Here is a 15,685-nt window from a genome sequence, read left to right on the forward strand (position 1 = left end):
ACACAGCACAGGGGAGAAGTTGGGATGGCTGCAGATCACTTTGGTTAGCAGTTTCCCCTCTGGTCTATTTTCATCTGCTATCTATTCTACTGAACATGCTCCTTTGCAATCAACATGTTAAAGTTACCACTAGCAAAATGAAGAACACCTTCTCAAGGAATTCAAGGGTGTTTTATTTTTCAGACACCAGCTGATTGCATGAATCTTATGAAAGGAAACTCACAATGGCCTTGTCAGTTCCAAAACTAGCCAATGAGCTGAGTGGAACAAAAATGTATCGTTATGGCAGGGACTGAGGTTTGCTTCCCTTTTTAGTTCTCTAGAGAGCCTCATACTTCAGGCAAGCACAATGACTACGAAGTTCCTGCATAGTTGTCTTCAATAGTCTGTATGCTTTTTTCAGATAAGTGTGGGAATCATACATACACGAATATGTACATGTATATGAGTATGACCTGTTAAATTAGATCACAGCAGCACAGCAGAGTCTATTACTCCTGTGCAGGCTTTCCTCACCACCTGTCTTACCCTCTGTGTAGAAGTCAACTACTTGGACTTCTGCTTTGATATGGTCTTCTGCCTTGATTTGGCCTTTTAGATGGGTAAGGAATTATCTGGATGGCCATGTCCAAGGAGTTATAGTCAACGGTTTGGTATCCAGATGGAAACCAGTAAATGGTGATCCTCAAGGGTTTGTACTGGGGACCAGTACTATTATCAGTGGCACAGACAGTGGCATTGAATGCACTCTCAGAAGTCTGCAGATGACACCAAGCTGTGTGCTGTGTTTGGCATGCTGAAGGGGAGGGTCTATACCAACCTCATGAATAAGGCCATGTGCATGTGGGTTGGGCCAATTACCACTATCAGTACAGACCGGGGGATGAATGGATTGATAGCAGCCCTGCGGAGTAGCGCTGGAGATACCAATGGATGAAAAACTGGACAGGAGCTGGACTTGTGTTCTGGCAACCCAGAAAGCCAGCTGTATCCTGGGTTGCATCAAAAAAGTGTGGCCGGCAAGTTGAGAGAGGTGATTCTTCCCTTCTACTCCACTCTTATGAGACCCCACCTGAAGTGCTGTGTCCATCTCTGATATAAGTAAGATGTGTAACAGGTAAGACTGGTTTCAGAAGAGAGCCATAAAAAGGATCCAAGGGCTGGAATACTTTTCCTATGACAAAAGGTTGAGAGAGCTGTGGTTGAGCCTGGAGAAGGCTCCAGACAGACCTCATTGAGACCTTTCAATATATAAAAGCAGCTTTTAAGAAAGACAAAGAGAAAAACCTTTTACCAAGGTTTGCAGTGACAGGACAAGAGGCAACATTTTAAAACTGAGAGCAGATTTAGATTAGACAAAAATATACATTTTTTTTACTAAAAGGATGGTAAAATACTGAAACAGTTTGCCTAGAGAAGCTGTGGATATCCCATCACAGAGGTTTCAGATTCAAGTTAAACAGGGCTTTGAGAACACTGATCTAATGAAAGATGTCCCTGCCTTTAGCAGGAGTGTTGGATTAAATGGTCTTTAAGGGTTCCCTTAGAACCCAAATTACCCCATGATTATATGATTCTTATGCATATATTCATTATTATAAGCATTCAAAAAATGTGAGATGTTGAAGGGCAACAATGAGAACAAATGTCACACAAAAGACCAACAGGGAGAACATCAATTGATGAAACAGTTTGTTTCATTTTTCTGCCATGTCATTATCAGTTATCTAACCTAAAGATCACAAATTTCCTATGAAGTACCAGGAGACAGCTTTTGGTTTCTTAGTAGCTGACATGACCCACCTCCATGCAGCGACTAGCAGGACAAAGTAATTTTTAGCCCTTCCTATTACATTGCAGCAGCCTGGAAGTCAGATCCCCATGATCTCAGCCATACAGGCCACATTGCTGTACAAGTATATGAGGCCATTTGGGGTATAGTTTTAAATCTGTTTTTAAATCAAGTCATACAAAAAATATAGTATGTAGAGAAGCTTGGAAAAGTTAATGAGAAGAAGGGAAAATGCTTAAGACACTAATATGTATTTCAAATCAAATTATCTTTCTCTTGGAAGTAAAAAGGCTGTGTTTCCTGCTTTGATGTAAACCAGTCTATTTTCTGTACCATTAAGAAAGCTGAATTAGGGTATTAGCACTTCTGCCTATAAATCTCCATGCACTACTGATATTTTTAATTCAACACCAAATAGAAGTGTAAGCATTATAGTGCTGTGTGGAGAAGAATATCTTGTCCAGTCACGTACCTGCAGGACAATCACAGCTCCCTCTCTCTCTCCCATGAGCACACACATGTAATGGAAAGTATCTGACCATCACAGAGTCATAGCAGAGCTTGAAAGTATGAACCCAAGGATAACCAATGAACAGAAATGTTAATGGTTTCATTGAAATATCAGTTTTGAGACATACAGCCAGCCAGTTCCCATGTAAGTAACATTTCAATGCAAATTTCTAATGACCACCATGGCTTATCACCACTAAACTGTGTAAAAGACTTGGAGGGTAGCAGCAGGTGGAGAAAAGAGAAGTGGGATGAGATTCACATCTTTGATGCTGAAATAAATACAGGAGTTCCTCATACTGTTCCTCTGCATTTTCTGGCAGAAAAGCAGACCCCTTCTCCTCCTCAGTACTCTCAAAGGAAAGTGAGACCATACCCATGTAATTGGGGTTACATATGGCTCAATACTGTGAACCCTTCTGCTCTGGAAAAGAAGGTCTTCCCATCCCTTCCTAACCACTGATACTGCCATCTGGAGTTGTGGTTTCACAGACCAGTGTAACATGACGTGTTTCCAGCTCAAAAATCCTGGCCCTAAAATCATGAGTTCTCAGTGCTGCATTACAAAAACTCATTTCCAAGAACATATATTCCAGGTATTTCCTGTTCTCAGGCCAATGAATGGCTAAGAAATAAACAGTTCTAGAAATAAACATTTACTCAGTAAAATTGAATTAGGCTATATCAGAAAAGTCAAGACAGGAAAAAAAAAAAAAAGGAAAATCTCTTCTTAACTTGCTTTAAATGTAAATGTTTACTTTTCTATAACAGAAAAGCAGTATAGCATTTTATTTTCTCTATGGACCTGAAATGCTCTTTTGTTTTCTAATACTTTTTCAGGGAAGCAGCAAAATGGAGAAATCCTGGGTTATTGATAAAGAGAATGAAATTTCCTGCCTCTACAGAGCTTTAATGCAGCACAAGCACTGGCGTAATACATTTCCTTACATGGATTCACTGCTGTTCCACCAGTGCTGGAAGGATTACCCTAGGGATGAGAAGTCCTTCATAGCCATGACACTCAAACTTAGATTCATCAATTTAGCCCCTTTAACCTACATTTAAACACAAAACCAAACAACTAATGCTAATTGCAAAAGTCAACTACTCAACACTCTTCAAACTCTCAGGACTTTTCCTCATACACTTCCCCTCCCTGCTATTGCTTAGATTACTATAGCCAAAATTTTCTCTTACAGTTATTTAAATTATTTGTCTCTCTAATGAAGCTCTCTCAAAAACTTGTGGCCTGGACACCTGTGCAATGGAAACTAGAAGGAGGTGATAACGGTGCCCAAAGCTGACCAAAGAGGAAGTGAACCATCATTCTTGAGTTTTTTTTTTAATTTCCCCATGCCTCCAAGTGTGGGACTGCTGACTAAGTGCCATGGTTAAGTGTGGAGTGAAAAATTGTTCTCAGCCTTCCTTTAGCACGTTTAGCTCAGAGTTTTGCCACAGCACTGACTTGGGTCCTTCTCTGCACCAGGCTGTTCTGCACGCATCTGTTATATGTTTGTTTCTCTGTTAGAGAGACAGCAGTTGCTTCCTCTTCAGCTAGACATGCCCACAGTTTCCACACAAGTCATCTCTGAACAATATACTAAAAAAAGATACAACAATATAGGTGTAGAGATTTTCATAACAATTCACCCCTATCAAAGAAACCTACTGAATGTTCAGTGCATTACCTCAGACAGAAGTCTTTCTCAGGGTGTGACATGCTTGAATCTTGCAGTGACAAACACAAGTCTTTTTACAGGACTTTTTTCTCTAAAATCTTCAGCTAAACTGTAAAACTAAAAACCAGTAGGTTTTAATTTAATATTCTGGTAGTGCATCGCAAAAAACATTGTTTACTTTTGCTTGTTTGTTTTAATTTTTTTAAACTTTCTTTTCCCTTTGGAAAATTAATTTTGGCAACACCTGCGGGATGGAGCAGTAATCTGATGTTTTAACATGTGCATGTTTGGAATTTTCAAGCCAATTTTCATCACTTTCTGAACCTTCTCCAAATACTGCAAAAAAGAACTGCACAAGAGATAACTCCCAAAAAGATGCTAGAGAGGCAGTTGCTGTTATTGTGGCTTGATTCTATCTTATTAAAATACAGTCAAAACAACACTGAGTCAAACAACTCAGTGCGTACGCTGATTAATTCCCATCTACTAGATTATAATAGTGTACTATTCCCACTAATTGCAGGTGGATGGTTGCCTGAGGGTACCAGTCAGACAAGAAGTAACAGGGAGAATATAGCTATGCCTCTCTTGTCTTTCTGTAGAAGACTCATTCAGACTCTGAGATAAGAAACTCATATCAACAGGTTAAGTTGAAAACTAGTCTGCCTAGAAGTTGAGCTGGTTTAACTTCAACTGTTCCCTCAAACTGGGCTCGTTTAGACAATGCAGATTACTACACAAGAAATCTTAGCTCAGTTTAGGCTAAACTGACATTTGAAAATTGCTTTATTTACTCTTTTTTTTTTTTTTAATTTTTCTTTGAGAGTGTAAAAAGCAACGTCTGCACTGAGATACCAAGGCTGCCCTGTGAGCTGTTTACACACAATCAGCATGAGTTGCCCTTGCCAAAGTACCTCATACACAGAGCAGCCTGGATCCACCAAGTCAAGCTTACAGTGCAGCCCATCTAGAAACCAATATTCTCTTCTGGGGCAGCTTCTGCCTGGGACTCACAGGGAAAAAAAGAAATTGTATAAATGGCTTAATGCTTGGAACAGGGAGCTGTGGGATTGTTTCTCTAAGTCCAGCTGTAGCCAATGTATTTCCAGCACAGTGCAGGACCAGGAAGGGCTGGAATGAAAGCTGGATCTGTCAATTTAGCCCAACTTGCAGGCTGAGACTGATGAAAAAATATGCCTGCAGTAAGCATAGGCTCTGCATTTATACATATTCCAGAAGTGTTCACAAACTGACTTGTGAGGAAATCAGATTCATCAGTTATTTTGGTGCTAGTCTGCATGCAAATGAACCTCCTAAACAGGCAGACACCAAATTCAGATGAGCTTTTCAGACGAAGTAAATAAGCAGTCACAAAGTAATTTGCAAGGCTTATCTAAACCTGTTTAATCATGCTAGTAATAAGTTTGTTTTGAACGAAGTTCTACTCTTAGGGGAAAATCAGAAGGGAAAAAATGCATCTCCTACCCCCACCAGCCCCCACAGGGATACATGCACCTTCTCACAGGGGATGGCAGCTACTACATTTAGCTTAGCTTTCAGCTGAACTGAAGCTTTCCACATAAACATCCAGGACAGGGGCAGTGGTTAATAAACCATAAGCTGCTCCAGAATCCACAGTGAGTCTTTGTGGATTTTGTTAAAAGGCATACTGAGTAAAAACAGTGAAGCACGGAAATGTAAATGTTTTTCATGAGTCTAGATTCATACTATCAAAATATCCTAAATCAAGTTTATGAAATCTGAAAGGGAGTTTTGAGCTCTCGCAGCCCAAGCTGTATCTGCTTATCCACTCTCTGAAGAGCGGCTGACATGACGTCTCAGATGGATGAAAAACATTCCATAAGCAACTGCAGAGGGTGTGGTGGCACAGCAGCTTGCAGAGTAGCACAGAAAACACATTGATTCCTCCTGCCTACTGTGTCTCCTGTTAGTTCCAGTGCACCAGAAATGGCTGCTGTGACTTGGCAGCAGTGAGGGTGGGTTTGAAATTAGGAGGAAATGGGCAGAATATCTACAAAGAGCTGGTTTGGTTTTTGTTTGGTTTCTTTTTTTTCCAAGAGATGTTTACTGGTCATGGCTAACACTGTTAGACCACAAACAGTGGGGTTTAGCACAGTGCTTTCTCCTAGCTGCACTTGCCAGTGAGTCATGCTGCACACATGAACCTGATCTGTATTTCAGGGTGAAGACAGTCCACTATCCTGTTCATTTTAAAAACATAGCATGCAGAAGTATGTTTATAGCTATTTTAAACATTTCTAACACATCCTGTTGCTGTATAACAGAATAACAAGAAAACAGTATTTAAAGTCTTGGAGGAAAAAATGTCAAGGCCTTTGTAAAATCTCCTGTTTTCTTTTTTTTTTTTCTTTTTTAAATCTACTCACTGAGTGATTTTCTTTTCTCTTGTCTATTTTGAGTCTACAACAACAAGGTATAATTCAAACTAGTGTCTTCAGACATGGAAGCCAGAGGAATTTATCAGTGACTCTTCTCACAGCTTGTGCGTTGATAAGGTGTAGAATCACATACACAAAGTACAGGTTTATGTCTGACAGACTGCATTCGTTAACAAACATGCAAAGCTAACAAGCAGTATGTCCCCAGTCTACTACAAATTACTCAGACAACTCAAAGCAGCACTAAAATAAGCAGTATTTATGGTCACTTGCACTATAAAAGAAAATAGTTTCCTGGAATTCACAAGTGGGGAGATGCAATCCAAGCCCACAAATGCTAATCCTGAACCTTCTGAGCATATGTTCAGAGTAAAATAATGCCTGCAAAGCACTGGAGACAAGGATAGAGAAAAGCTTCTATAATTTCTTATGGCTTCTGCAAGAATCAGGTTAAAAATGGTATCAGAATGCTAATTTTCTGAACAAAGGTTTGGAAGAGGGAAACCGTAAGGCCTTTTCCTCTCTGAGACTATGGACCTTATATGCAGTTACTGCTGGAAAGAAACACACAAAGATCCTTCAGAGGATGCTGGAGGAACAGTGGCCTTTCCATAGGACAGTTGTACCCAACAAAACAGTGCGGCCTTGCTGGCCTTGGAGAAAATGTAGTGGCTGCAAGAGGACTGCCCAGTGCACATGCCACTTCAGCGACCCCAAATTGGCAGCCAGGCTGGCTGAGAGCTCAGCACAGACCTGCGAGGCTGTAAATTGTGTGGGAGCACACAAGGCAGGAACAGAATCAAGAAAGCACAGCATTAGCTTAAAACAACAGCTCCTGCTGCCACCCCCACTCCATTCCCATGCCCAGCTGAGTGACAGGTATAGAAATAGCTATCCTTCATTGACCTGCTTCACAGGCATGTGCTCCAAAGTTATCAGTTAGCTCATATATGAAGCACAGACAAGCCAACCTTTGTAAAAGTTGATTTTAAAAACTTGAGATACTGAGACAGAGACATTATTCAAAGACAGCTATTAAAAGCTGATACTTTGAAAAGAAGCTTCCAAAAAATCTGGTTTGTGTCCCGTGATAAGCCACATGACAAGGCACGTCATTCTGTAAGGGAGGTGGGGAAAGTATTTAGCAGTGTGGGAAAGAGGGGGTCAGGACTACATAATTTATTTGTTTTCCTGCTTGAACAACAGGGCTGCAGAATGGCACAGAACCAAACAGTTATGAACATAACTGAGAGTTGTTCTGCTGAGGAGAGTGCAAATACAAAAATGTAAAAGCATACTCAGCCAATGCATGAACAGGTTGTGATGCAGGTCTTGTAAGAGACTTGGGAATAAGCTTCTCTAAGCCTTGGCAAAAGGAGGGTTAGCATTAGGTGCAAGAAAATTTTGGTCATGCAAAGTATTTTATGAGATCTAGCGCTAAGTTCTCTCCAGTTGTGACAACTTAAGACATATCCAGATAGGAAGTGCACTTCAATCCAACAGACAGGCATCACCTTCTTATTTCATGCTACTTGGCTGTCCTCCTACTATTCGTCCAACATTTTCCAAGCACCTCCCTTCATCCCACTGCTAAGTATCTCTCAGCAAGGCAATACCTTCAAGAATCAGTAAGAGCCTATCCTTACTAGTATGGAGTGTGAAAGCTAATGCTGCTGCATGAATTAAATTAACAGTATGCTTAGAGAGGTTTTGGCCAGGATTTTAATGAGGATGGCAAGTATTCTGCTGGATAACGTATGGGGTGCTGTTACAGAGAGGTTCTGTGATGCTGCAGCTGCTGAAGACTTCTTGCGAGCGTGCACTTTGCCTACTGCTCAGTTGATGTAGGAACCCAGGCTTGGATATTTCCTGCTTTCTCAGCTATTTTAAGAGAGGGCAGGCAATCACATGTGGTTTTCTTACAAGTTCTCTTTCAATACTTGCCTCCTTGAGGACCAGTCCTGTTTTCATTGGGATTGAATGAGCTTTTTGTCACTGACCTCAGTTTAACCTCTGACAATTTACTATGGACCTCACAGCTACTGTGCTTGGCACCTTGTGATCTTAAATTTATTTTAAAAAAATATTTATCCACATTTTTCTGAGCCCACTTCTGAGATAGAAAAGTTCCATAATCATCTTATGATTCAAAGAACTAAGATATGGAAGGAGGATGGGCTGGAGATCCAAGGTGTGCTAGGTGTCTACAAAACTGACTTCAAGTATCTACAAGACAACTCATTTCCTCAGTAAAGCAGGGTATGTGAGCTAGCCATGCCACATATACTGTGATGTCCTTGGCACATACAGCTAGCTATGCTTCCCTAGGTAGGAACTGTTTCCTCAGCCTTCTTCCTCAATTAGGCCCAATTCAGTCTTTGATAATCTTTAACTGTTTGAGGAGGAAATGGCCACTCACTTCCACACAACAGCCTAAAGGTTGCAGGTCTTGCCAAACTGTACAAACTCCAGAGCTGAAGTCTTTAGCTGCCTGGTTTGGATCAGCAATTTAAACCTCATTGAGTATGCCAAACATAATGTTGGTGGGGTAGTCCCTCCTGGTTTTCCTGCTGTGTTAATGCATCCATGGGATTGCTGGTTGAAGACACAGAAGTGACTCCACAACTGATGGGCTCAGGCACACATCTAGGTGCCACAGCTCACAGGAGCAGGGCAGTCTGTGGGGTTGGCAGGTGTCTTCTCAGCCTGACAGCTTCCAGGAATGCTGAATCACTACTCTGCTGCCATGGAGCTGGGGATCCCAAGACAGTATAAAAAACTCCTTTGGGCAGCAAGGGTCTTCAAAGCCAGTTTTCTGATAATTTGTAGTTGGACATATTGATTCTTTTCACCATGTTTACCAATACCTAATGATGTGTGTCCAGTAGTCTCATATCACAGAAATCCAACCATCTGCTCTAAATGAGTGGAGGACCTGGTGCCTTCCCTTTGAGGCAGAGCTGGAATGTGCCCTTAGCTTATAACTGTACCCACAAATGCAAAAACACACCTGTGCTCAGTTACCTGAATGAAATCTACAGTTTTTGTCCTACATAAGGTACCTGAAGTCACATAAGAAGTCTGTATCGGCAGAAAACTGTGATACATATCTGAGCACCTCCCTGAAGCTCTGTCCAATGGGAGAGATTTCCTCTCAGCAGGAACAGGATGGGAGGTTTGAGTAGCAATCCAATTAACTTTGAAACAAGAGTTTTTGAAACATTTGGCCTGTAGCTGATTTAGCTTGTTGCCACAGTGGTAAGTGCCATGTCATGTCTAAATTCTGTGTGGAAAATCATTGATCATTAAACAAGTCCTTATGCCACATTTTTACAGGCTATTTAGTGAAAAGGTCTACTTACCATAAACAATTATTTGGAAGGCATATTGACTTTTATCCTGTTGGTTGGATAATAACGTCATTAATGCTGATCTTTCTCAGTACAACCACAGGCTCCTGTAGTTACCTTTGATGACAGTGCTAAGGGCAACAGCTCCCATTGTTTGCAAAATCCCTCAAATTAGAAGTGCTACTAGGAGAACCAATGTAGCTGAGTTCTAAATAATTTTTTTTCCCCCTGACAAATACAGGAAGCTGGAGTTAGCTGGCAAGAGGGATGGGAGAGGAGGGCATACAAATAAATACTATTTCAATAAGATCATTAAAGCAAGTAAAACTTCAGGTAATTTCCTCTAATTCTGCTGACAGTAACTGATGTGGATTATGTTTTGTTTCAAAATAGTGCTGTTGGGGAGAGATAAGCACAGTGAGAGAAGAGTAAAACAGTTTTTGAGCACAGATACCTCCAGAACAAATGCTTGCTGTCCCTTTAAATCTTACAAGCTTTAATGCTCCAAGTGCTGGAGGGATATTCTCCAACACAGAGTTTGAGGCAGATTCCTAATTGAAACTGATCTGGTTTGCAGGCAGAAAAAGTACATGTTTATATTTAAGTATCTTCTCCTTGGGCAGTTAAAATGTGTTTTCAAGAATCAAGCTACAATAGAAGCCATTAAAATCCTCTAACATTTTCCAACCACACACAATTGCCCCAAATAATTCCTATTCAGATTCAGGGAAAAATGATGGTAAAACTTCTGATACTGTGATGAGGTCAGTTGTTGGCAAGTGCTAGCATTTTAATGACAACCATAACCATAGTTCATCAGCACTATTAGATCAAGCAGATTTAGCTGGTGTGGAGCGTATTGGTAACCAGCTACTTTCTTGAAAGAAATTCTTATCTTAAATACGAGTTAGGAATGGAGACTTACCAGCTCTAAGAACCTCCTCACCACCTGTCTTTGTTTTAAGTTAGTTTCACCATCCAGGTTGGCTGTTTCTATGTGGCATAGCCCGTCGGGATCACTTGAGGAGAGCAGCAATATGTCAGCTGGTATAATTTCATTACAACGAAGCTGCACAAAGTCTCCGACTTTCACTTCTTTCCAGTATCTGCTTATATATTTCTTCTCAGTTCTGAAATAAAAAATATATACAAGCCTTTTAATGAAAACAATTGCACAGATTGACATGCTTCTGATAAATCTGGTTTGATTTGAAAGAGGAATACCTGCTACAGGACTGCCTTTGGAAGGTCCTCAGGAACCCTCAAGTTACTCTGGGAAAAGTCAATGCAGAGTGACAAGAGGCCATTTTCCAGTGACTCAGAAACAGGTCTGAGTTACCAAGACCCTCTTTTAAAATGCAGAGGAAAACATGTTGATGTCAGACTTGACTAAGCAGGGTAAACAGGAGCTTCACACATTCTCCTTTCTCTCCCTGTATGCTTTGAGTCACCATATGACTCCAAGAAGGAGAGGCGTGCCCATATTGTGTGAAAAGGAGTCACTTTTAGGAGACATGAGAACAGGTCTAGGCCCAGGACACCTGCTTGGAATGACTCCTGAATGTTCTCCCTTCATGTGCCACCCTCTGATGCACCCTCACATAGCTTCCCCTTGTTCCCTTTTTCCAACCGGGAGAAACTCTGTATACTGCTGTACATCATAGCCTGGACAAAGATCCCTAACTGAGAGGAATTTCACCACTAAACCTAGAACTACAAGGGCATGTATGGTAAAATGCAATCCTAACAACTCTACTGGGAAAGGACACTCTAATTTATTTTAAGTATTTCTATGCTATTCCCATTCTAGTCAGAGCGCAGTCTGTTACATAGCTGATTCCTGCTTAGTTACCCTGAACTTTTCGTTTTGGAGTACAAGCACTAAACCTCTATAGTTTTAAAGGCCATGCTAGTTTGCTACTTTTTTAGTTTTTAACTTTTTTTTTGAGAGCAAGAGGAAAAAGGAGCAGGTGACTGCTAAATTAATTTTAGCAAAAATATCAGATTTTAGTTTTACAGCAGGCACAGACTCAAGTGCTTTCTTGGCATTTATGGAAAGTGATTTATTCTGTTGTGATTTTGAAAGAAATCAATTTCAAAACAGCCCCAATATTGACTCATTAAAATACCACCTGAAAATGGAAAGCTAATATACTGACACTTTTCTAAGCCATTAGAAGGCGTTCTGCTGTGTGAGGACCAAGATAATTGTCAATGCTGGCACTGTCACCAGAGACTGTCTCCTGGGACAGCACTTTAATTGGCAGAATGGGATTCTGATGAGGGGTGGAGATAGGTGGCAGCAGCTGTTTTATCTTGTTTGAAGTATATTATTCTTAAAAACATCATTTTCAGCAGTAATGTGAATAGATTTGTAACAAAGTGGAAACAGGGAAATCCTGACAATGTTGTTATGCCTTCACTGGTGTTAGAAGAATTAGTAACTAAATTGGCATTTATTCATGTATTTAGCCAAAATCCTGAACAATAAAGGGTCAGATATCAGATCAGGTTATATCCCCCAGAATTTCTTCACTTTAACATCTAGTTTATAAGGGTAAGAATGAAAATTATGGCTGTGATTTCTACTTTGCTAAAACCTGAAAAGGATTAGTTTGTACCAAATGTAAAACATGATAATCTCTAACAAAGGCAAGTAATACACCTACTAGGTGCTGAAATGACACATTTTCTTCATAATCAGGCTGAAACAAACATTTAACTTTCTCTGCTAATGAGTATGAATTGCTTTGAAACCCAGTGTGCCATAATACAGTACAAATTACCGCACTGCAGATCTGAAGGGTTTGTTGTAACTCCAAATCCCTTTAAATGTGTCTGTTGTTCTTCATCCTTTATAATTTAACTGTGAAACTGGGTGATGTACAAATGCATGTACAAGAAGCAGCAGCACAAAAGCACGATCAGGATAAAAATAGCAAATAGTCCCATACTATGCTATAAGCACTACTATTTTTTATTTAATTTCTATTGTTTGAAATAGCATTGCTATTTTAGCATTTCCTCATCCCTCACATGCTTAGCAACTGCCACAACTATATACACGGTGGCAGGAAGGGTGGATATTAAGCAACACAAGGCCAAATGGCTCTGCTGGAATAAATGAAATTGTTCAGCCTGGAAAACAGAAGGCTGCAGGGAGACCTTACTGTGGTCTTTCAATACATAAAGGGGACTTGTAAAAAAACCAATTATTACCAGTGCCGATAGCCACAGGACAAGGGGTAATGGTTTTAAACTGAAAAAGGATAGGTTTAGATGAAACTTAAGGGAGAAATTTCTTATGGTGAGGCTGCTGGGACACTAGAACAGGTTGCCCAGTGAAGCTGTGGATGCCCCATCCCTCAAAGTGCTCAAAATGGGGCTTTGAGCCACCTGATATATTGAAGAGTGTCCCTGCTCCTGGCAGAAGTATTGGACTAAGCGATCTTTAAAGGTCCTTACCAAGCCAAACCATTCTGTGATTCAATAAATCTGTGAATATAAGACCTCTTGGACATGCACCAGGGCCCAGGGCACAGCCCCCTTCATTAGGCACACGGGAACAATTTGGCCCCATATTTCACTTGATCAGCTCTTTGCTAACAAGGGTCAATAGTGGATGGAAAATTACTGTCTTCATGGAAAATTACTTTCTAATCCTCTTTAGACTGGGTTGCTGTGTGTCCTCTAGCAGAGCTCTGAACTGAGACTTGTTTCACTGCAGCCAGTGAGTGGTCACTGCAAGCCTTCTCTGCAGAGTATGGCATGATACTGTCCTTACATGGGGTGGTTCAGAAACTATCTGGACCATGACTACATCAGGCCCTATGAAGCTTTCCTTTAACATTCTCAGCCTAGTCCTCTGAACATGCAGATTAGATCACCTTGAGACACACATCATATTCTGCAGCCAGTACAAACACATAAGTGACCCCATTGATAAGGTAAGCTTTTTCCATTGATTCTGCAGAGACAGGAATTAGTTGTCCAAGATTTATATTACCTACTAAATGTTTATTCTTGCTATTACATTGTGCCAGTAAGATTATATAATATAGAGAGTTAGAAAAGCCAGACTTTCTACAAGAGATGGAGCCCAAAAGGATGGCAGTCCTCTGCAGTCTCAGTACAGGGCTTCTGTGGTGGTGCATTCCCTACCCCCGCCGTGGTCTGCTCTACCTCCTCAAGCCTGTCTTACAATTTCAATAATTCTCATTAGGCCTTGGCTTTTGTGTAATGAGTTGGGTGGTGAAATGTCCCTTGACCACATCAGGAACCCTTGCACGGCTAAGGTGGAGTGGTACCGCTCATATCAGGGACATGTGCTGTCTGACCAAGGAGGGCAATGAGTCATCCCCTAATACCCTTGGAATGTTACCCACCTGAATCATAACTCCAGTGAAACTGGGCTTTTGAATCATTTCAGTAATTATCAACTTGGGTTACAGTCAGGGTGGAAATGGACCAATGAAAAAAATGCCAGTCATCTTGTGACCTTATAGACAGTGGTCCTACGTGAGGCCCTCTGAGACCACAGCAGGCAGTACCAGCATGTCCCTCAGAGTGGGATGTCACTCAGAGCTTGCAAACTATCAAGACTCAGAGGATTGTCATCAAAAGCTGATTAATTGGCCTGGGCCAACACCCCAAGTCCTTGACACTCAAGTCTCTCCCACTGAGAAATGCCAAGATACTTAATGTGAGTAATTCACTGACACTGCAGTGAAACAAAGTGGAACTTTTAACAAGTATCTTTGTGCCTATATATAAATATATACACACATGTGCACACACATCTTTGTGTCTGTGAGCGTGCATGTATGAATTGATTTAAACACCCTACAGATAACTATTAGATAACTAACTAGGGTTACTATTTTGATTAAGGTTAGTCCTATTAAATCACTTTGTAAATATTAAATTAGTAGATTACTGAGTGCTGCTAAATGCTTCAGACATACATCATTTCCCAGGTCTGATGCTACAGCTGCACTCAGCCACACCCAGGCTGCAGCTGAAGGTCAGAAAGCAAGGGAGTCCATTCTAAATCTTGTAACCCAACAGCAGGATTTCCCCATTAAATCCTTTAGATATCCCATGGATGAAGACTGAGATGAAGTTTGGATTGAGTTGCACTTAGGCTCCTCAGAAGTTTAGAAAGCAAGGGGGCTATAACGCATAACTCCACTCCATAACTCATGACTCAATGGGGAAATCTCCCTTACCTTATGTACCCTTACCATGGTCCTTGTGTAAAATATGTGAAATTCATTATAATTATACTTTCCCTGTATGCTTCATCTCTGTAGTAATAGAGTGAAACTCTTTTAAGTCATGCTTTCAGATTTTTATTAAAACCTGCTTTTGGTAATACCTTTGACTGTTACTCTTGAAGTGGCCTAAACCACTCATTTGTGACAGCTGCAGGCACTGTTTGCAGGGACTTGTTAACAAAAGCTTCTGGCAAGTTTACTTTAACATCATCAAACCTCCTAGAACATTTTGCTGAAAGGCTCAAAGAATTCTGGCAGGAACACAGGAATGGGAGGCAGCATCTCAGTGAGTCTAGTCCCCTACAATGGTCACAGGAAACTGTGGCATGGATATCTAGGCCAGAAGCTGACACTCCACAATACCAGCTCTACCTGCCCTCATTTAACATGAGCCTGAAGATACATTTTATTACCTACAATATACTTAAGGCTGATGCTACAAGACATGAATGCTGCAAACCATGATGAACCACAGGAAGAGGTCAGAGATACTAAATCTTTCAAGCTTGGAGAGTTAGATAAAAGTCCTAAAAATCAATATGCTGCCATGAACTAATCCTGTTCTGCAGAAGGAATAGATATTGTTTTTATTATCTAGTTAAATCACAATGATGAGCTATTAATTTCAGACAGCTATGCCCAGCTACTATAGTTCTGT

The 15,685-nt window shown here is 40.7% G+C and overlaps 1 protein-coding gene across 1 annotated transcript in view; it reads right to left on the minus strand.

The window, feature by feature from the left end:
- Positions 1-15,685, minus strand: part of ATP10A (ATPase phospholipid transporting 10A (putative)) — a 108,816-nt gene that overhangs the window by 56,655 nt on the left and 36,476 nt on the right. Inside the window, exon 2 of the mRNA XM_041418202.1 lies at positions 10,677-10,881. Coding sequence (XP_041274136.1) covers positions 10,677-10,881 — 205 coding nt within the window. The remainder of the gene's footprint in view (positions 1-10,676; positions 10,882-15,685) is intronic.

The sequence above is a fragment of the Onychostruthus taczanowskii genome, unplaced genomic scaffold, assembly GCF_017590055.1.
Source record: "Onychostruthus taczanowskii isolate IOZ18803 unplaced genomic scaffold, ASM1759005v1 scaffold58, whole genome shotgun sequence".
Lineage (NCBI taxonomy): Eukaryota > Metazoa > Chordata > Aves > Passeriformes > Passeridae > Onychostruthus > Onychostruthus taczanowskii.